Here is a 21,671-nt window from a genome sequence, read left to right on the forward strand (position 1 = left end):
ATATAATAACATTTCGACTTCTTACATACGGCATCTGGGTTTACTTGAATGGTAACTTCAGCTGTGTGAATATGCGTTAGCGTCAAGTTCCGTTGAGTGGATGAGTGAGATGTCTCTTGGGCTTGGGTGGATTTTGTTCGATATAATTTTATTATACATAAGTCATGTCAACTGCCTTTTGAAATTTATTGGTACAGAAATGGCGACAATAAGGGCGATCGTCAAGCAAAACCGACAAGTTTTGCTCCGCTGCTAGCTATTGAATTTATCGCTGCCGGTACTTTACGAACGCTGCTCCCACAATTACAATCAAGTAGATATAGCATGATGAAACACAGCCTCAATGGGATGCGAAACCAAGAAGTAATATATCGTTGGATTCAGAATTTGAACACGTAACCAACTACGCCACGAAGCTAGACGAGAGCAGGGCAACCGAGCGTGTATATAATCAAGAAGACGAGAAAACCTTGTTGTAGAAATGTACATGTTTTGGTTACTTCCTTATAAGAGTCCAAAATGTATACCTATTGTTAATAAGTACGTCAGAGATATCATCTTTCAAACAAGCCATGAGTGACCGCTTATGCTCAACTAATTCGATCGATACTATCAATACATAGTACAGCGTTTCACCATAAATGCGCAACCTGACCCTCTCAGCTTACCAAAAAGTCTGTTAACAGCAGAGGTGGCCAAAGTAACCATCGTCGGTACTCCAGTTGTAGAAATAACGCTGCCAATTTCCCCTCGAGTAAACACAAGTATTCTAGACCTAGTTGCCAAGTAAAAGTAGACTGCGATCATAGCCACTTGAGGAAGGAGTGCAAGCAAGCAAAATCTACTTGGAGTACTTCAAAAAGTACTTTGTTGCTGACTGCCTCTGGTTAACAGTAGATATTATTACTGCGAAAAGACCTGTATATAACATATGTAGGCTATTCATCGTATTCCATGAAGATCATCACTTCATGATGCCTTAACACAAACTCTAGTTCCATGAAATATCTCTCCCTCTCTCTCACACATGTTGATTTACATCAAACAGGTGGTCACATGGCCGTTACAAAAACCCGGGACTCGTATTGAAATCCTGCATTAATCAAGTTCTCAAAGCCGTGAATCGTGTCGGCTTGAAATCCGTAGCCATACCGGCAGTTAGCTGCGGGGTGTTCGGGGGCAAAATATCAGTTTGCATTCCACTGATTGTAGAGGCTGTGGAGGAATTTTTCAGCGAAGGAGTCAAAAGATCTATTAAAGAGGTTTGAATTGATTATGAACTCGAAATTGGATTGAATCTGAGAACCTCTGTATCATCTAATAGCCTTAAGCGACCCAACTTCATCTCTGCAAATATTCCATTCACTTTTATACCTGTTTGCTGCATCAATACTATGACTCTAGTGCCATTATTTTACAGACAGAAGGGTCAAACGAGGTTCTGTCATCTGCCTGAAGGCGCTACAAGGCGATTTAATGCATAGTGAATATTTGCAGATTTGGTCAAACTAATCAGCGCTATTACTCTTAGTAAAGTGCTCTTCAACGATTTTCGGAATGGTAAACCCTTTCAATGTTCATTAGAACTTGTATACCCAATTCCATGTGATACGCTAAATCCGTGATAATGTTGTGAAGCATGATCTTGCCTGTTTATTGGGATAGCTAGCCATCTGCCTATCGTGATGCGGTACGCCCTTTAATGATTACGGTACACCTCTGGGTACATACACCTGGTCAGAGGTGGTCAAAGTAGTCACCGTCGCTACTCAAGTAGAAGTAAAAGTAACGCCAAAATTTCTACTCAAGTAGAAGTAGGAGTGGTTGTTCACAAGTAAGTAAGTAGGTATTCTACGCTTATTTTTGCGTAGAAAACTGTCAAGTAGAAGTAGAAGTAGTCTAAAATTATAACTACTTAAAAAGTAGTGCGAGTAGGAAAAGAAGAAGTACTTCGTTACTGACCACCTCTGCACCTGGTCGAAGAGCACTGCTCTAGTGGAAGTAATGCTCTACTTTTTTCCCAATTACAGTAAAACAGTTAATCAGAGCAGGCTTCATATGAAATTGCAGGGTGCAATTCCTGCAATTTCATGACCAACGCGAAATCAGTAATGAGTAATGACACTGCATATAGGCGGATTTGTTGAAAATTTGTTCAGTTACCGTGAGGCAGGTCTACTTTCCCCCTTGTGATATTTCACAAAAACGTACTTTGGTTAAACGCTTTCAGCGATGTAGGCAGTTTCCTACTACTCCTAATTCGAGTTATCATGGTTGGTACGCTCGTATTATATAGGTACATTTTGTGGAGCACTCGCTTCAAGATGTCCTGGACGAATTTGTTTCAACGCTCGACACGTACAAGGGCGCTTCGGCGGCACCTTCGCCTTCTGCAGCCACAACGGATTCGCAACGTATGCATGTGAATATAATACAGGGCGATATTGTGATGCAACAAGTGTGTGGTTTGTCAATGTAATCCTGACGAGTATATTGGAACTTGACGCCATATGTTCTGTTCAAGGCCGACGTTATTGTGAATCCAACGGATCCCAAAAATATCGTAAATATGGCGAAAGGACCTATGATTGGACAGTTGCTTGCCAAGAAGGCTGGAGGCAGCGTTGTGGTAATTATGACTCTTTTTTTGACTTAATTCCTTATTATTAGCTTTTCAGACAAGATTTCGGATCATATAATTGACCTGCAAGCAAGATATTGAACAATGGTCATGTCACAACCAGTAGAAACATTTTACAATTATGCAAAGATTTGAATTGATATTATAAAATTTAGCGCAATCCATCCCCGATTTTGTACGCTCCCTGTATATTATGATATAGTAGGCTGTCATCGAACTATTACAAAATGCCGTTGCCCAAGGTATTCATTTAATCAACGATCTCGAACAACAATTAATGAACAAAATGTCAACTTTTGTGAATAAAGGAACAGTTTTTCGTGAGATCTCAGATATCTCGCGATGAAAGATTTCTATTACTGAGTTTGGCACTTGGCGCCTGTAATCCTGATATTAAACTACCCCAGCCCCTAATGCTAACCCTAACTTAAAACCAAACCCAAATACATTAATACAATAATACATACATACCAAGTGCCAAATTCGCCAAGTGTCGTTGAAAGTGCTTGCCGCATTCTGTTGCCAACTGGTGGCAAGGCTCGGGTATCCGATAGAGCTCAAATCCGAGTGTTACAGTGTATCTGTTATTATGAAAATATGGATTCGGTCAGAGTCTTCTCTAGAAATTGTGATTCCAACTCTTAACTCTCTTGCTAGCAAGAATGCGCGAACATGCAAGGCCCCTTCAACGTGGGTTCGGTTCACGAAACAAGTGCCGGCGGGTTATCGTGCAAGAAAATCTATCACGCTGTCGTGACCCACTATGATCCGCAGTCTTCGACTTCGGTTTTGGAATCCGCGATCTCGGAATGTTTGAAGAAGGCCGAGTCTGCTGGTTATAGGTGTGGCAGATTTTTTCATGTGATATAATTGGACATACTTTTCATGAGTATGTCGGAAAACTGAGGTTTAAGAACAGTCATGAAAATATCAGGGTGATGCCGTTCTATGCAACGTTTCAAATTGAACATTTTTAATTCCAATTTGGCTGTACAAGTCTCTCAAATTTTCTCAATTTGACGAATATAACTCAGGTTCTAATCCTCTCTGCCAAAATAACTGACGATAGCAGATTCCTTGCTTTCCTTACTCCGGAGTTGATACGGTATTACGATATTATATTTAAGTGCACTGAAATTAGTCTGAAATACTGAAGTTTGTATTAGCACTTAGCTTATGTGAAATACATCGGAGCCGGGGCTGTCTTTTCAGAAGACTTTAATTTTGTGAAGTGCTCCGACTCAAGCTCTGCCATAAATGCACGACTCTCCAAAGCCCTCTCAGGGATGCAGGTTACAGTTTTAAAACTAATGCATAATGTGGCATATTACCAACGTAGAAATATTTTCTCAAAGTCACAAAGCCTGATTTGAGACCACTATATAGTGTTATTGCGCATAACGCATTCGAATGAATGTTTCTCAGCGGTCTTGCGGAGGCTGCTTGTGATTTCGCACAACGTATTCACTTTCAGCTCGATCGTCTTCCCCGCTATCGCGACCGGCGGATACAGGCATCCCGCGAATTTCGTCGCAAAAACGATGAAGAGGGTCATCAGAAATTTCCCCACCAACAATTTGAAGAACATCTCAATACTGCTGTATCCTGGGAATCAACCTGTCATTGACGTGAGCGCAATTACCAATATGATACGCTTTGCGGCCAAGATATTAGACAAGGCATCTTGAAGCATCGTGCTCTAGTACATTTGCGTGCTGCTTCGTCGTACTTCACTGGTCAATTTACTCTGCATTTGCGACCAATGTGATCACCGCCATTTGGTGCACATAATTTCATTACTATCAAACTTTTTGGCTTTCTCATATATTATATTATTATACTATAAGAAATAAAGCAAACCCCCTGTCTTAGCTCTATTCTGCATGTCCTTTGAAACCTATGTCTAGAATTGGAGGTCGAATTCTACCCTCACAGGCTATGTGCAAGTTTCTTACGAGGAATTGTTACAGGCGCATCCTTGCGCCATTTGACTTCTGCATAGCAATTTGAGTATTCAGATCAGAATAGAGTATCAATTTTGATGATTCAAGTCAAGTAGTGAAAAAACAATGTTTTAGAGTACGAAAATTTTAGTGTCTGTAGTCTGTTCTCTCTCGCCACTGCACGAGTCTTGAAACCCTGTCACAAAGTAGCGTACTATTGAATGCATGCGCCAAAAGGCTACCTATGTTTGAGGCAATCGTGCTTCTGTACAGTATTGACCGAATTGCAGTATTGTGTCAAATTACAATGACTTATTACTGTAGAATGTAGATTAAATGGCTGTGATATGTGTATACTTTGCCCTGTCAAGCACTTGATAACGAGGAATACTTTTTTTGTGTCAGGCGTTCACGAGTGAATTCGATAAAAAAGATGACGGTGAAACGGAGACTTACGAAACGGGAATTGAGAGTTACGCGTTCGTAGACCACGAAGAACACGTTCCGGAAAATCAAGCGCAATTCAAGTCTTCCTTCATAAAGATCGATGAGTACACGGGGTCGGTAGGAAGGCTGACCATGTCCATCTGTGAGGGGGACATCACCGAAATGGGGGGAGACGTAATTGTTAACAGCACCAACCAAGGATTTAAACTCGATCAAGGTGACTGTCTGTGAATCGCTTGTTGTTGAGAATCATTTTTTGTAGGTATGGGTGATATACTAGGCAGAGGTGGAGACAAACGAAGTAGTTCTACTCAAAATGGTTTTGCCTGCTTGGAAGCCGTAAAGGCTATATCTGCACTTCCTTGTCCAGCGGCATATGCGCATCATGCACTCATGGTATGCATATGCGCAGATCGTGTGTATGTGTATCATGAGTCGGTGTATATGCCGCAAAAACATCAAGGACAAAAATAAACTACGTCCTTTCCTTTCCTTTCCATATGGGTATACTTTTAGATTCCTTTCACTTCTACTTAACAGTTGTAGGCACTTAGGATTTTTGTGAAGTATAATATAGTTTTGTGATATACTTCTATCACTTTTACGTATGGAGTTGTCATGACAACTGGGCGAATAAACCCCTGTATCATGGTTGAGTCGAACATTGCATCTATTTGTAGTGTCTTTGGTCAGTTTGCGTTACTCGCTAAGATGCATCCTCCAAGTTTGCCTGTGATAACGTTCTACAATTGGCAAGTCAACCAAGTTCCCAACACACTTGTGTATACAACGTCGAATAATTTTTTTGCAGGACTGGTGTCGACTAAAATTCTCCAGGTTGGAGGTCATCAGATTCAAGACGAAGCCAACAAAAAAGCAAAACCCAAAGCCGACTTCATTGTGACGAGCGCCGGCAATCTGCCGTGCAAGAAAGTCGTGCATTTGGTGACACCCGACAATCCGGAAGACTTGCATCGGAAAATCGTCAAGGTTTTGGACGAAATGGAAAAGTTGAAGATGAAATCGGTGTACATGCCTGCGTTTGGAACAGGTAATTATGGAACTTACCGACGCGATTTTGCTACCAATAATTGTCTTAGGGATTGTCAATGATGGCTTATTAATAGGGCAAGTTTTTGCAACTATTGCAACTTTTTTTTTACGAATTCCGACAGCCTCCTAGATACTCAGAATCTATGTACTACGATGTTTTCAGCTGTTTGGGAGGATTTTATAGTGCAACTTTTATCAAATATTGCATCAGAATGTAAAGGAGTGATTTAAAAACATGCTGCAAACTATTTCTAGTATGTTCTATTCTCTTAGATTTGAATAACAAAGAGCTATATGATGGGTTAGCTGTGTATCACTGTTATCTATGACATGATGGCTTGCAAACAAGAAACTCAACTACCTCTGCCATTCACAACCGTGTCTGAAAAATATGTAAATAGATCGCTTTATTAATTCTGACGTATAAATTTGAGATAGTTTCCCATTTCACGAACGGCCAGGCGAGAACGCCGAAAAGTACATTTTCACCGGGTCACCTTATTCAGGCTGTTGATTTTGTTAAAGTAGCCAGGAGGGAGTTTTTCTGCAACATTTTGGGTCAAGTTTGAATTGTTTTAGGGGAGGAGGTTAACGTTTTGCTGTTCGGCTTTTTAACGAAATATAACTAATATTTCTAATCCACGGTTATACAAATGCTGTATTTGAGTGTATTTATGCCGAATAAGTATTGGGCATTGCCCAACGGGGCAGTAAGACTGTATTTAGATTTGAGACTTTGTATGTTGCAAAAGTTTTTTTAGCGGTGCAAAATTTCTAATGCATTAAAACTGGTTTAAATCTACCTATCACTAAACTAATATTCAATTCATGTAGACAAGAATAAGGATATAGCCAACAGTGATGTGAGGGTGCCAAACTGCCAATCGTTAAAATGGAAATTCTGTTACTTCACTTAAGATCCATGAAAGAGAGAGACAATTTCACCATTTCTTGTGCATGGGGTTAACACAGCACCTCTTAGTTCAGTGGCAACCCCACGATCGCGAGAAACCGACACATTTTCTTTGTGTCTCTCAGTAAATACTCGCATTAAGCACAGATTTGATGTTTTCGGAATGCCACAGGTATGATGGCGTTGGAAGTAGACACGATCGCATCAATAATGCGTGCTTCCATCGAGGAATTCGCCACGAAGCATAAGAGACTGAAGCACCTCGAGTTTGTGTCGATAGTCATCTTCAACAGGCATCTCATGCCGAAATTCCAGCAAGGGTTTTTCCACCCCGAGAAAAAGAAAGGCATGCTGGAGCGATTGGTTACAGGCTTTAAAAGTAGGTGTCGCTACTGAAAGGGAATCTACTTCTGAAAAGTCGCGAGTAGCGCAAAATGACTCTTTACGCTACAAATCTGTAGAGCGGGGGAAAATCCAGTACCTAAGTGATGCATTGTCTTTCACACTAGAATGGATGATGTGCTTCAAATGTGGTCATTTTGTGGGACCACAATTACGTAATGCCAGTTCTGCCCCTTGAAGATAACTGGGTATTATTTTCAAGCATGCTTTGTATGCTGTGGTTCGACCAGTTGAGGTTTCAAGCCTTCCATGTTAGGAAGAACTATGATTCTCGTTGGTAATATAAATCTTGATGAAAGGGGGATAGGTTATGGGTATGGGGAAAGGGTATGGTTACATTACTCAACAAATTTGTTACCACTACCGGTACTGGGCTTGAATTATCACATTTAGGGCTCAAATCATTGTGCCCAGCCCCTTCGATTCAATTTCGAAAATATTTTTCGTTACCGTGGTGCAGGTGCAGTTTTTCCTTGTTGGTATGAACTAAGTATTTAGATATTGAGGGTTAATGCTTTTTTTTTTCGTTTTAGACCTATTTTATTCCTATGCGTCGTCTACCTATCCGGCCACTAATTCTGCACATGCTCAGCATCAAGAACCGTTGGATAAAGACGCATTTCACCTCTTCCTTTATGCCCCGAGTGAAGAGACTATCAACAAGGTACATTGTATCCCTATCACGGTACGCATGTATTACCAACTCAAGCCGGCATCGTAGTACGGCATTTCATGACTATTTTGACTTTGTACAGTTCAAATTTTGCCTAGATAGTAGCTCTCAGGGTTATAATGACTCGAGTCATGGCTCACTCAAGTCACGATTTTTGGCGACTTGAGTCATTATTTAAATGCGTAAAATTACTGGCCTTGACTAGAGTAAATTTGTGTACGGACTCGACTTGTACTCGAGTCATGTACCAAGTCATATGACTCAAGACTAGGACAGACCGCATACCCCTGGGGTCGACTATCCCCATCCCAAAGGCTAGATCATTTTGGGTTTTGCATGTCGAAATTCGAAATTCTAACTCATCCTTGGGAATGTGTGCTTTGCAAAAGACGTGTTGCAGAGAATAAACTGATAACCCTCTCAATAGAGTTTTTCTTCTCCTACTACAATGCGATTTTAAAAATTATTTTTGTGAATCTAATAGAAGAATTAAAAACTTGTTTTCAGTTTTGTAGCATGACTATTGACGAAACTCCAAAACCTTGTGACAAACTGCTGGGATGTTTTTCAGGGCAGCATTGTCTTTCTTGTATAGTACTTAAAAGCGCACACAGAATACAAAAATCATTAGACTCTTAAAATTTTTCATTTTCATTTATTCAATATGATAAACTTATTTCCAATTATCGATGGCAATTAAAAATCTGTTAGTGCAGCGCACAAGATAGATTGTTGAATATATATACCGGTATTCATTGCGCACACACGATTCATGTTTCATTATATTGATCCAACACACTCAGCCCACAGTTTGAAAATATCACCCACTCCCGATTTGAGAACTAAAAGTTCAATCTCATTTCAATTTGCCTGTCAGCAGGAAAGAAAAACCTCCATTCTCAAAACAGCGAAAACTAGTGACATCTTGCGCTGTCCATATATAAAATATTGCGCACACGCACGGGTGAATACATTTCTCCTATGAAACACGCAAACGGTAATGGTTGAACGCGGCGGCTACTAAGACTGGTAATGATTTTGTATCGATGTTCTATTGAAAGTTTTACACACACAGGCCGTTGCGGAGATCAGGAAAGACGCCGACAGGCGAACGTTGAAACGCGCGATCGACGATCCAATCATTGAAAGACTAACGGATTGGGAGCGTTACGAGATTCAGGAAATCGTCAAACGCTGCAATGTCCGGCTGTCTCGGAAGAAGGATAAGTACGCGTTATTTTTCTGTTTCTGTCTTTTGACATGATCCTGATACATCTGTGTCAAATGAGCATACACGGTGAGGAGATATGCTGTTAAAAATATCATGCTGATGATGATAAACAATTCTTTAACAGATGAATTATAATAATTTAAAACCGATATCGCCGATGTGGCATAGATTTGCTGGTAAAGCTGATCTTTTTTGCCATTATTTAAGTGCGACATACCTCAACAAGTTCTAATTAGTGGCAGTATGGTTACAAAACTAGTACAATAGGTCTAAAGGTAGCTCGACAAACATAGCTTTCAAGCAGCCGCAAAGAGATCAAACTCCCTCAGTCCTCATAAATCATTCTAACAGCCTCTTCTCACTTGGAACAATTGTATTAGTCATGACTTGTGGATGGTGTCATTAGTGTGTTGCTGGTCATTTTTAAAGTATGCACATCAGATGAAGTGCTTGAAATATGCTGCCGACTTAACCGCCTCAACGTCGAATAATTTGATGCCCACTAGCCAGCTCCGTGACTCATTACCACTTTACTTTCATGATATCAACCGTATGTCTCACTTCCAGGTACCTGGGAACACAGCTGATCTTCGAAGGTCCCACTAAGGACGTCATGAAAGCGCACGACCAAGCCAAAGACGTCATCAGAGAATTTGCCGCGGCCGAAACGCGTGCCACCTACGCTGTTTGGCAGGAAAAATCAAAATCTGATAAATGGAAGGATCTTTCTCCTCGTTCTAGCAGCGATCTGGAAGAAGCGTACAAGGTTTCTACCAGTTTTTCCTTATCGAATCTTAAAATAAAATTCGACTTAATCATCAACGTCAGTTCAATTTGAAAATGGAGACCGCCTCGTCGGCACAGAAAATTTGATTAAAACTATTAGCGCAAAAATCTTGAAATTCAAGTTGTGCATCATTTGATTCAAGCACTTGCTATGTTCGATGTCAAAGAAGCCTGCATTGCTACAGGAGTATAAGTCTAACTATTGCCGTAAATCTCTATTCAATTAGACGTAGAAGTAAAACTTGTAGGTAGTGCATGTACCAAAAGATATATCAAAACTACTTCAGTTTCGCTCGTTAAGGTGACTTTACAAAATGCAATGTGTTGTTTTGATGCAAAAGTGAAACTGAAGTTTTGATTCTGAAACGGAAGTACTCTCACAATGTGTTCGGTGTCCACTTGAGTGCAGGTTGGCGGAGCATACTTGATTACGACAAAATTACTCATAAGGTTACGCTTCACCACTATAATGAAATGAACCCGAATATTTTCGGCTGACACTCGTCAGGGGTAGTCGTCAGCAACTAGTAGAGAATTAGAAAGACCATTGTATATCAACAATCGTATCACAATTTATCACGTCACCGGCATGGAATTTTGAATATTCGGAGCTGAGGGAGCGCTTAGCTCAACGTACTACTTTTAGATTGTACACAAGCTCCTTTTGTAGGCGCAGGCTTGGCTGGGGCATTTTGATAAAACTCGACTCAGGCACCCAAATGAAAGTGTGAACGGCCTCTCCCGACAACACGAAATCTGTCGTCCCGATAATTACTGTTAAGCTGAATTTAAGTACGGTACGAATATAAATTCTAAGGGGAGATTTGGCCGAATAGAAATCAGGGATTTGTTTCATTGCCACCTAATGTTTCAAGGCGATCGATAAACTTTTTTGTGATGCAACAGAACTGGTCGGAAAATCAGAAGTCTGCAACGAGCCATGTACAGATCAGGTGTTTCCGTGCCGGAGAAGTTACGATGCAAGATTACGACCTCAATGACACTACATCGCCTGATGGCCGTATTCGTAGGCGAATTCGAGAGAGAAACGTCTCGGGTATGGACTCGCTGTTATCATTAGAGTGTTTATTGCCATTATCAGATGTTTTAGAAACTGAAGGACCAAGGGTTTTTCGATGATATTGTTTTAAAGGCATGTTCTCTAATAATGTAATGAGAATTTTCGTATTTGTTTTCAATATGAAGATATTATTCATTGTTTATTGAAGTTCTGTGCCCCAAATACGCGATTGTCGTGTTCTATTACACTGGTGGTATAGCCAGCTGGCGAATAATGCCTTCCCCCTCAGTTTGATGATGATTTTTTGCAGATTTACCGATGGAGTGGGGGGATATGGGTGACAAGCCGTTATTGCTTACCGCTTTGCCAGCCTCTTCTCAAGAGTACATGAATGTTCTGCAAAAGTTTACTTCTGGAACCCAGACCTTCCATACCAATATCGTGTCGGTAAGTAGATACATTTGGAAATGTTTTGTTTATGACATTCCTACAGACTGAGAGGTTTTTCTTTTGGACTATTGTAACAGCAAATGATTATTTGCTTTAAGAGTATTTATTCAAATGATTCGAGTTAAGTAGTGAGATATGGTTTATTTGGGTGCCGATATCATAAGCTTCTTGTCACTAAGAGTTAATTTATCAATGAGAGCTATAGTTTTTTTGATATCATGGAATGTTGTATACCTCGAAAATTTATGAATTTGCGATCAAAAAACAGCATTGTCACAAAATGAAATGAAATGGTCGAAATGCTGCCAAATGATTTTGATGTAGAACTGGCATTTTATCATCCCTCATCACATATGCTGTTCGGTTCAGTTTATTAGCAATGTTCATCAGTTCAATACACCACAAAAATTGCGATACAATGAAAAGGTAGGAAAGTGTCGAAACTACATGCTCGATGACTGGCGGATAGCTGGCGAGATACTGTTGTACAAATCAGGGCCGGCATATTTGATAGAACGATGATGTTTTTTGTCTACTATTTGGTAGTTGGACGACTTGGTTGTGCGTGTGTCGTAATTATGTACTTTTGATACTGAGGTAAAGAAGTTATTGAAGTTTTCAGGGCAGTGGCCGTAGGACACCGAATCTTTTGAGCTGTGATTTGTTGGACACACGCATGCAAAGTAGCGACTAGCGAGCATCTAAACAACGTATCAGAAATATTCGACGTCATAATAGCAACAAGGCATTCAAATTAGCTAGTCCATTGAACCAGCATGTGTTGACATACTGAGTGTATAAATCCGTCCCCAACCCTACTCCACTGCCAGTTGTAACACAACCTAAGCCAGCCCTAGCGCAACAGTTCAGCATGCAACACAATGGTAAAAAAAGTTGAGCTTGGTAATGGTAAAAAAAAAGTTGAGCATGTCCTCCAATATAACACTAAACCCGAAATTAAACCCTTACCCCTACCTAACCCCAATCACAAATCTAACTTTAACCGACTCAGACTTCTGACTCTTTAAGCGTATCGAATCCGGCTATTTTCTTAAGAGAACTCCGACTCGAACAGTATTACAAATTTACTTCCAATATTATATGCAACAGTGACAGTTAAATGACTATCATGTAACCATTAAACATATGCAAACATATGATTAACGATGACATGCAAAATTGTTTGATTGTGACACAGAGTTATTCACCATGCAATTAACATGGAAGAATGCCTTTCTAAATATCCTTCCTTTTTCTTATTTTATAAGTTTTTATAACATGGACTCACTAATTCCCTAATATGTATGAATCATTCAAGTATGACATATATCGAATCCTGTATAATTAAAATGTAGATAAAACAATTGAGGTGTAGCTCTTGTGTATGAGTCAGCGAGTAATACAGAGATGTAACTCACTAATTTTCTGGTTACACACTATATTACAAGCACTTGATTACAAGCACACACACTCTCACTACTAGTAAACATTGCTCAGAAACGAAATTCAGTCATATAGCATGTGTCTAGTCCCAAGCAGCCGAGCTACAATACAAATATTGTTAATTTTGTCAAATGGGAAGCAGCGTTTGGTTATATTTACATCAATTTTACAAAACCAGACGATGTATTTACTCTGTCGCAGTATCATGATATAATTCCAAAAATCGCATCAATTTGTGACTGCATCGCGAAGATGCATATTGCGATTTTCTTCCTCTATGTACCTGAATTGCAATTTGCAAATAATGTCCAATTTTATCGACATCGTTACTAATAACAGTGATTTATGGCACATAAAAATCCTATTCTAGTTATTATAAGTAAGTTGAAGATGCCTTTGAAAGCAATAGTTTTCATAATAAAGAAGTTAGAGTCGGACTCAGTGTCATTTTCACGAACTCCGACTCCAAGGTGTGTTAAAAAGAGACTCTGACTGTGTGAAGTGAAAAATTACCAAAATCCGACTCCACAGCCCTGGTCACCACTACACTAACTCTGAGTTAAAGGACACCAACATAAATACGCGAACATAACAACTCGCTATTATGACGCCTGATCCTTTTCCCAATGTATAGTATTGTGAATTTTATCTATCGCTAGTCAGTGGTCACGGTTTCTACTTGGGAGATTCGCAATGTTCGTTTCTTTCTCTCGCAGATCAAAAGGGTGCAGAACGTGCAGCTTCACAAACAGTATGCCGCCATGAAGCGTCAGATAAGCCAGAAGCTCCAAGGCTTTCAGAAGCCCATCGAGCGCCGACTTTTCCACGGAACTGGTGATGACGATAAAATCATTCAACACGGATTTGACCGAAGTTATGCCGGAAAGAATGGTGAGTGAATAATTCTGTATTCATGACACTTCTCTCAATAGGTTTTGGGTCAGATCATGTCAAGTGATCCAGAAAAATTTCAATTTATGCCCCCACCATCTCAGATTATCATGGAAATTGGTATGCTTAGAAAACTTTTCTTTCTGAATTCAGAAAAACAAATTTTATGAAAATCGGTCAAGTAATACTGAAGATGTGGCCGTTCAAAAATTGCTGTTTTTGTGATCGCTCAAGCGGAAAAAATGTCAGAAATTTACACATGTAATTGAAATCTGCTATATTTTGGTCAAATTAGGGTTGTTGAGAGTGACACTTTCACACTTGTTCATTTACATCCTACTTGATACTTTGCCCCCTTCTTTGACACCTGGGGTTGCATTGTCTGACCTTTAACCCCGCGAATCTGTTAATGTCTTCAAAAATCACTCGTGTGTGACGCCATTTTTAATTGCAAATATCTTTTGGCTAAGACGTGGTGTCATCAAGTATAAGGTGTCATTGGAAAGCTCTTGGCAAGGACTTTCAAAATCAAAAATAACATTCCTCGCTAAAGAACCATTACACACCGTAAGAGTGCAATGAAACTAACCTGCAAATAGCATGTTTTAATGAAAAATTCTCACATTGCGTACTTATAGAACAAACCGATTTTCAAATATTGAAGGAATTTTTGCTGCACAGTTTGTGGTGAATACACAAAATACTTCATAAACATATAAGAATTCCAAATTAACACAATGATGAGATACAATATTTTTTGTGTCTACACAATAGATTTGAGTGACAATCAGCACTAAGCATGACAATAAACATCAATGTCCTGTGGGTTTTGTAGTTTTGTTTTTATATTGTGCAGCGATGATTACTTTTCACACATCAGATACATTTATCTTTTATGATATTTTTCCCAACCTCGATCCACTTTCACTTTTGATTCTTTTGACAGTTCATACTGTCCCCGACTATTGACTAAAGAAGGAACGTCTACTGTGCACAAAATGCGCTGGAATGGTGTCCAACAACAGTCTTTATTTTGTGGCCAGTGAAAAAACAGAGATGGACCTTTACGGTGCATGAAGTTAACCAAAGCATCGTTGTTTAGCTTATCCAACTCTATGACCATGCCAATGTACCACTTTTTGTCATAAACCGCGCATACAAATTGGTTTTGAATAATTTCACTTTGAAGGATGTGTTCTTGGTTTTCAGAGTCTTCATTCAATTCAACTTCCAACGCATAGTGCTCATCTTGGCTGACACGTTTTGCTCCTAGCTTTGTTGATGACAATGGCCTAAAATGATGAAAGGCTCGAGTACCTTTGACTGTGGCTGCGAGCTGAAATCGAGTTTCCAGAAAAGATTTTGTAGCATCCAATTCGTCTTTGAGCAAATTTATAAATTTTATTTTTTGAAGATTTGGCACGCAATAAGACATCATTCCTTCCTTCCTGCACTAACACACCATTTTGGCCTCAATTCACAAAATTTAGTGAATCCAATCTTCACATGCGGGTTTTGCTGTTTAAACAAGGTATACAATTCTTTCAGAGTACACAAAAGTAGACGTTTTTGTTTATACACCTTCTTTTTAATGCTAACTCGGTCTTTCATCCCTGGCATCAACCTGCTGTGTTCGTTGTTTTCAAAAAACTTCACAACTGTTTCAATTGTTTCATCTGAAAGCATCTTCCCTTTTCGTGGTGGTGGTAAAGAAAAATCTCCATTGTCTTTTCGTTGCTGTTTCGCATGTCTCACTAACCTTTCACTTACTCCAAAAATTTCCGAGATTTTCTTTCTTGACCAATTTTCTGGAGCCATTGTTAAGACTTGAATTTTTTGAGCTCTTGTTGAATTAGGGCTACTGATTTTTTCTTTCATTTCTGATATGATATTTTCAAAAGCAGCTTCATTTTCATATTCCTCTTTTCCCGTCTCTACTAATTCTTGAATCTCATCAACATGTAAAACCGTGGCAAGCTTTGTTCTAACATTGAGATTCAATTCTTCTAATTTTCTTTTGCCGTATCTGATTTTCCGATTACCAGAAAGAGCATGCAGCTTTAGTGGAGATTCACCAACAGCATGAAGACTCTTATTTAGAGATGATAGTGAGGAATCTGCTTCAAACTGTGATTGTATTTCTTCCAACTCACTTCCACTAGTACTCAATGATGTATCAGGATTGCCTTCAAGCTTTTTTTCCATTTTATATCTGCAATTGTTGCACAGTTTCCTGCCCGGAATTATATTCAAGCTACTGTCGTGGTGCTTAATTCGTTTAAACCAGTTCAAAGAAATGATGCCTAGTTGTTTTTTGATAGGTCTTGTGTGGCCTTCAAATACATCACAGCAGGATTTATATGATGCAGAATAAGTGTCAAGAAATTTATACTTGTGAAACGTGCAAATTGTACCAGTAGTCATAAGATCAGCACCGGTACTAGTATTGATGTTGCATTCTGCTCCAACCCGGATTTTCAGAAGCTCTCGTTCTTCATCATTTAGATCATCCAGTGACACTAATTTTTGCTTTTGATATCGGTAGGCCTTTATGTGACAAACAGCTTCCAAAACAGAGCCTATACTACAAGTATCCATACTACAAACATAAGTCTTAATCCAATACCGTGCAGCCTGTAAAAGTAAAATTGTAATAACATTTCAAAATACAAATATTTTTTCAACACTTTTTTACAACAAATTTTTCTAATATAATGATTCTTTAGCGAGGAAAGTTATTGTTGATTTTGAAAGTCCTTGTCAAGAGCTTTCCAATGACACCTAACACTTGATGACATCACCTCTCAGCCAAAAGATATTTGCAATTAAATATGACGTCACACATGAGTGATTTTTGAAGACATTAACAGATTCACGGGGTTAAAGGTCAGACTATGCAACCCCAGGTGTCAAAGAAGGGGGCAAAGTATCAAGTAGGATGTAAATGACCAAGTGTGGAAGTTTCACCCTCAACAACCTCAATTTGACCAAAATATAGCAAATTTCAATTACATGTGTAAATTTCGGACATTTTTTCCGCTTGAGCGATCACAAAAACTGCAATTTTTGAATGGCCACATCTTCGGTTGTGCTCGACCGATTTTCACAAAATTTGTTTTTCTGAAATCAGAAAACAAAGCTCTGTAATCATGCCAATTTTCATGTCGGCTCGAGATGGTGGGGGATATGGCTTGGATCACTTGACATGATCTGACCTTTTTGTTAGATTTTGTTCAACATCGTCTCGGGTTAGATTGTGATTCATGGCGACAATCCATGTCACGTTTTCAGACGTTTGTTTATGATCCTCGGATCAAATGAAACACCGTTTTTGTTTTTCAATGAGTAGAAGGTTAAATGCAATATGATCTAATCCTTCATTAAAGACTTCATGATCAGTCTGCTGTATTGTGCCACAGCTGTTATAAAAAACTGCGACCAATTCTACTTTTTGAAGCTTTTTGATTTTGAGATTCTACTTCCGCTTGATGTGGTTTTGAAATGTCTTTGAAATTACTGCATTCACTTGTAATTGAGTGAAAATTAATGACGTCACTTCCTCTACTGGAGTACCACTCTGGCAACTTTGACCACCTCTGCTCATGTGTACTATTTGGATTGATTGAAAATTTAAGTAACTCCTGAAGAAGAGGAGTTGGTTCATTGTTGGATCATCGTGGTGCTTGTGCAATGCAGATGCATAGCAACCACAAAGTTATCATTTCAGCATCGCTATTTCCACTCTCCAAGCTATCCCGGCGTGCAGAGTGCCTAGCCCTGGCTACCAGTTTTACGAGATCTTTGTACTCTTGTGCTGGTTATGCAATATCTGGGTTATATAAGCTTTCTTGAATTCACGCATTTTTCCAGCTACTGTATATGGTCGAGGAGTCTATTTTGCTGTGGACCCTGCCTATTCTCACCGCTACTCGCCGCCGAACCAAGCTGGAGAAAAGAGAATGCTCCTCAGTGATGTCGTTACCGGTGAATTTTGTGTCGGGAATCAAAATGTTATGGCTCCACCTCCAAAACAAACGAGCTCGACCGCAAACGATATTTATGACAGCGTCGTAGACAACCTTGCCAATCCACAGATCTTTGTGATTTTCAAGGACGCTTCCGCGTATCCCGCTTACGTTATTACTTACAAGTAGGCTTACTTGCTGTTGGTACATTTTGTCATTGCCTGTTCAACTGTTGACATATATGCCTTCGCTGACGTACCAAAGTTGGTGCTGAAACTAGACTAGAGTTATTTTGTAGTATCCTTTCACACTGACATCAGTTGCTAGGCGAATCATGTACAGTACACTACAGCATGTCCTTGAGCTCATCATAATTTCTCATCCTTGTGGATGAAACAGAATTCTGTAGTCGTCGGTACACTTGACTTTCTGCCTAATTGAATTATGTTTTCATTTTGAAGTTTTTGCAATAAATCTCTTGATCACAAAATAGACATGCGTCGTGCAAGCTCGAGGAATAGTATCTCACACATATCTCAGATCGACGCTTCATATTCACGAGAGCAGAAAAAACATTCACCCACAATTTGGCGAAAAGGGAAGGTGTGTATGTTCTGTGAATAGCGGATAGCTGCACCATCCACGTACATGATCAAGATTCTGGATTTTAATCGGCAAGTTTTTCTGAAACAGGACTCCCAATATCTTGTGCACGAAAGTGGACATTCTTGGACTTGGATAGTTTTTACGTTGCACCACAATATCCAAGAATCCTTATTTGCAAGCTTTGATGAATTGTCGAAGTATCGTTGAAAAATATCGACTGTAGAAGTATAGATGGGCAATTCCCTGCACAGACAACCGATGTTCCCACCACTACCTCTTCAAATCTCCTGAAATTTGGTACACGCACAGATGAGCTAATTCCAAACAGGATGAACTTTATTTTATGAAAATTGGATTTGGGGGTCAAAAGTTATGTCACTTTGAAAATTGACAATTTTCTGCTCATTTCGGGTCTGCACTTTCAGGTTTTATCAATGCAATATTCAAGAAGGTGTAGCTAGATGTTAGACGACAGTTGAGATACGGCACTTGGTTTTATCTGAAACTTGTCTGATCGTCTATATTTCCAAGTAAAATTTAATGCCCTGTAGGTTAGGGTCAAAGGTTAAATTGAGGGGGAATTTGGTCAATGGTCTAAAATCAGTCAGGCGTTACACGATTTAGACTGCGGATTGCTCAAAAACATAATAAAATATTTTGGAAAATAGGATCTTAAATGAAAGTTTGCTTCAAGGAGACTTCGTTCATAGCTGTTTGATTTTGGCTATTAGACTGTAAAGTGATGAAATTGCAGTTTCAAGAGCACACTTCATTTGCACATGGAAATGCAGTAATAGTAGGGTGCGTTCGGACATCGAGTCTGGGGTGTGTGTGGACATCATGTCTGGGATGTGTTCCGACATCATGTCTTGGGTGTATTCGGACTGTGTTGCCATTGAAACGTAGTGTCTGGGGTGAGTTCGGACTGTTTTGCCCCTCGACATCGTGTCTGGGGTGGGTTCGGACAGTTTTGCAACTCGGACATCGGGCCGAGGGTGTGTTCGGAATGTGTTGCCATTCGGACATCGTGTCTAGGGCGTGTTCGGACATCATGTCAGGGGTGTGTTAGGACTATGTTGCCACTCGGGCATCGTGTCTGGGCGGGGGGGTGGGGAGGGGGGTGGGTTCGGACATCATGCCTGGAGTGTGTTAGGATTGTGTTGTCAATCGGACATGGTGTCTGGGATATGTTTGTGCTGCGCCAGACATGCCTCAGACCTGATATCTGCGCACTATTTTTATCCAGACGTGCTCCGGAGCTGATGCCTGCCCACTAAATACCTTCAGGCATTGTCCGAAACGGATATCTGGACACAGACATGCGTCAGACGTGATGCCCGCGTCCTAAACGACGCGTTTTTGCTGATATCTGCGATAGCTAGGTATATCCACAGTAGTGGTAGCTGAGTATATCCAAATTTACAGTAGTGATAGCTGAGTACATCTACATGCTATCACTACTGTGGATATACTCAGCTATCACTGATATCACTACTGTGGATGTGGATATACTCAGCTGTCACTGCTGTAGATATACCCAGCAATCGCAGATATCAGCAAAAACCGCAAATATAGAGGTCATATATTGGTCAAATGTCGTTTAGGACGCGGGTATCACGTCTGACGCATGTATGTGTCCCTTAAGCCCGCAGATATCAGATTCGGAATATGCCTGGGGGTATTTGGTGCGCAGGTAGGAGCTACGACGCATGTCCACTGTCCAGATTAAAATAGTAGCAGATATCAGGTCTGAGGCATGTTTGGCGCATCACAAACATATCCCAGACACGATGTCTGAGTAACAACACAGTCCGGACACACCACAGGCATGATGTCCGAACACCTTCCAGACGCGATGTCCGAGTGACAGCACAATCAGAATTCCCCCCAGATACGATGTCCGCGTTGCGAAACAGTCCGAACACACCCAAGACATAATATCTGAACACCCCCAAGACACGATGTCCGAGTTGCAAAACAATCCGAACACCTCAGACCTGATATCTGCGCACTATTTTTATCCGGACATGCTCCGGAGCTGATACCTGTGTGCTAAATACCCCCAGGCATGGTCCGAACCGGATATCTGCGCCCTTAATAGACATAGACATGCGTCGGACGTGATGCCCGCGTCCTAAACGACGTTTGACCTATGACCTCTATATTTGCGGTTTTTGTTTATATCTGCGATAGCTGAGTATATCAACTGTAGCGATAGCCGAGTATTTCCACATCCGCAGTAGTGATATCTGTGATAGTTGAGGTGAGTATATCCAGAGTAGTGATAGCTGTGGATATATACTCAGCTATCACTACTGTGGATGTGGATATACTCAGCTATCACTACTGTGAATATACCCAGCTCTCGCAGATATAAGCAAAAACCGCAAATAAAGAGGTCATATATAGGTCACGCGTCGTTTAGTACGCGGGTATCACGTCTGACGTATGTATGTGTCCACTAAGTGAGCAGATATCCGTTTCGGACAATGTTTGAAGGTATTTAGTACGCAGGCATCAGTTCCGGAGCATGTCTGGATAAGAATTGTGCGCAGATGTCAGGTCTGAGGCATATCTGGCGCAGCACAAAAATATCCAGACACGATGTCCAATTGACAACACAATCCTAACACACTCCAGGCATGATGTCCGAGCTCCCCCTCCCCAGACACGATGCCCGAGTAGCAACACACCCCTGACATGATGTCCGCACACGCCCTAGACACGATGTCCGAATGGCAACACATTCCGAACACACCCTCGGCATGATGTCCGAGTTGCAAAACTGTCTGAACCCACCCCAGACACGATGTCCGTGGGGCAAAACAGTCCGAACTCACCCCAGACACTACGTTTCAATGGCAACACAGTCCGAACACACCCAAGACATGATGTCGGAACACATCCCAGACATGATGTCCACACACACCCCAGACTCGATGTCCGAACGCACCCTACTACTGCTGCATTTCCATGTGCAAATGAAGTGTGCTCTTGAAACTGCAATTTCATCACTTTACAGTCTAATAGCCAAAATCAAACAGCTATGAACGAAGTCTCCTTGAAGCAAACTTTCATTTAAGATCCTATTTTCCAAAATATTTTAATATGTTTTTGAGCAATCCGCAGTCTAAATCGTGTAACGCCTGACTGATTTTAGACCATTGACCAAATTCCCCCTCAATTTAACCTTTGGCCCTAACCTA

At 40.4% G+C, this 21,671-nt stretch overlaps 1 protein-coding gene across 2 annotated transcripts in view; it reads left to right on the top strand.

Moving 5' to 3' along the window:
- LOC145452793 (protein mono-ADP-ribosyltransferase PARP14-like) overlaps positions 1–18,353 on the top strand; it is a 36,855-nt gene extending 18,502 nt beyond the window's left edge. For both annotated transcript variants that reach the window (XM_080330935.1, XM_080330936.1), the window contains exons 20-34: positions 1,049–1,262; positions 2,297–2,458; positions 2,525–2,629; positions 3,299–3,483; positions 4,116–4,269; positions 4,990–5,248; positions 5,843–6,082; positions 7,170–7,376; positions 7,933–8,063; positions 9,148–9,299; positions 9,871–10,069; positions 10,996–11,146; positions 11,421–11,557; positions 13,720–13,894; positions 17,765–18,353. In XM_080330935.1, coding sequence (XP_080187061.1) covers positions 1,049–1,262; positions 2,297–2,458; positions 2,525–2,629; positions 3,299–3,483; positions 4,116–4,269; positions 4,990–5,248; positions 5,843–6,082; positions 7,170–7,376; positions 7,933–8,063; positions 9,148–9,299; positions 9,871–10,069; positions 10,996–11,146; positions 11,421–11,557; positions 13,720–13,894; positions 17,765–18,048 — 2,755 coding nt within the window. In that variant the 3' untranslated portion in view covers positions 18,049–18,353. The remainder of the gene's footprint in view (positions 1–1,048; positions 1,263–2,296; positions 2,459–2,524; positions 2,630–3,298; positions 3,484–4,115; positions 4,270–4,989; positions 5,249–5,842; positions 6,083–7,169; positions 7,377–7,932; positions 8,064–9,147; positions 9,300–9,870; positions 10,070–10,995; positions 11,147–11,420; positions 11,558–13,719; positions 13,895–17,764) is intronic.
- Positions 18,354–21,671: the final 3,318 nt, after the last annotated feature.

Source organism: Botryllus schlosseri, chromosome 12 (assembly GCF_051294905.1).
Source record: "Botryllus schlosseri isolate E-star chromosome 12, Bs_hap1, whole genome shotgun sequence".
In the NCBI taxonomy this organism is placed as follows: domain Eukaryota; kingdom Metazoa; phylum Chordata; class Ascidiacea; order Stolidobranchia; family Styelidae; genus Botryllus; species Botryllus schlosseri.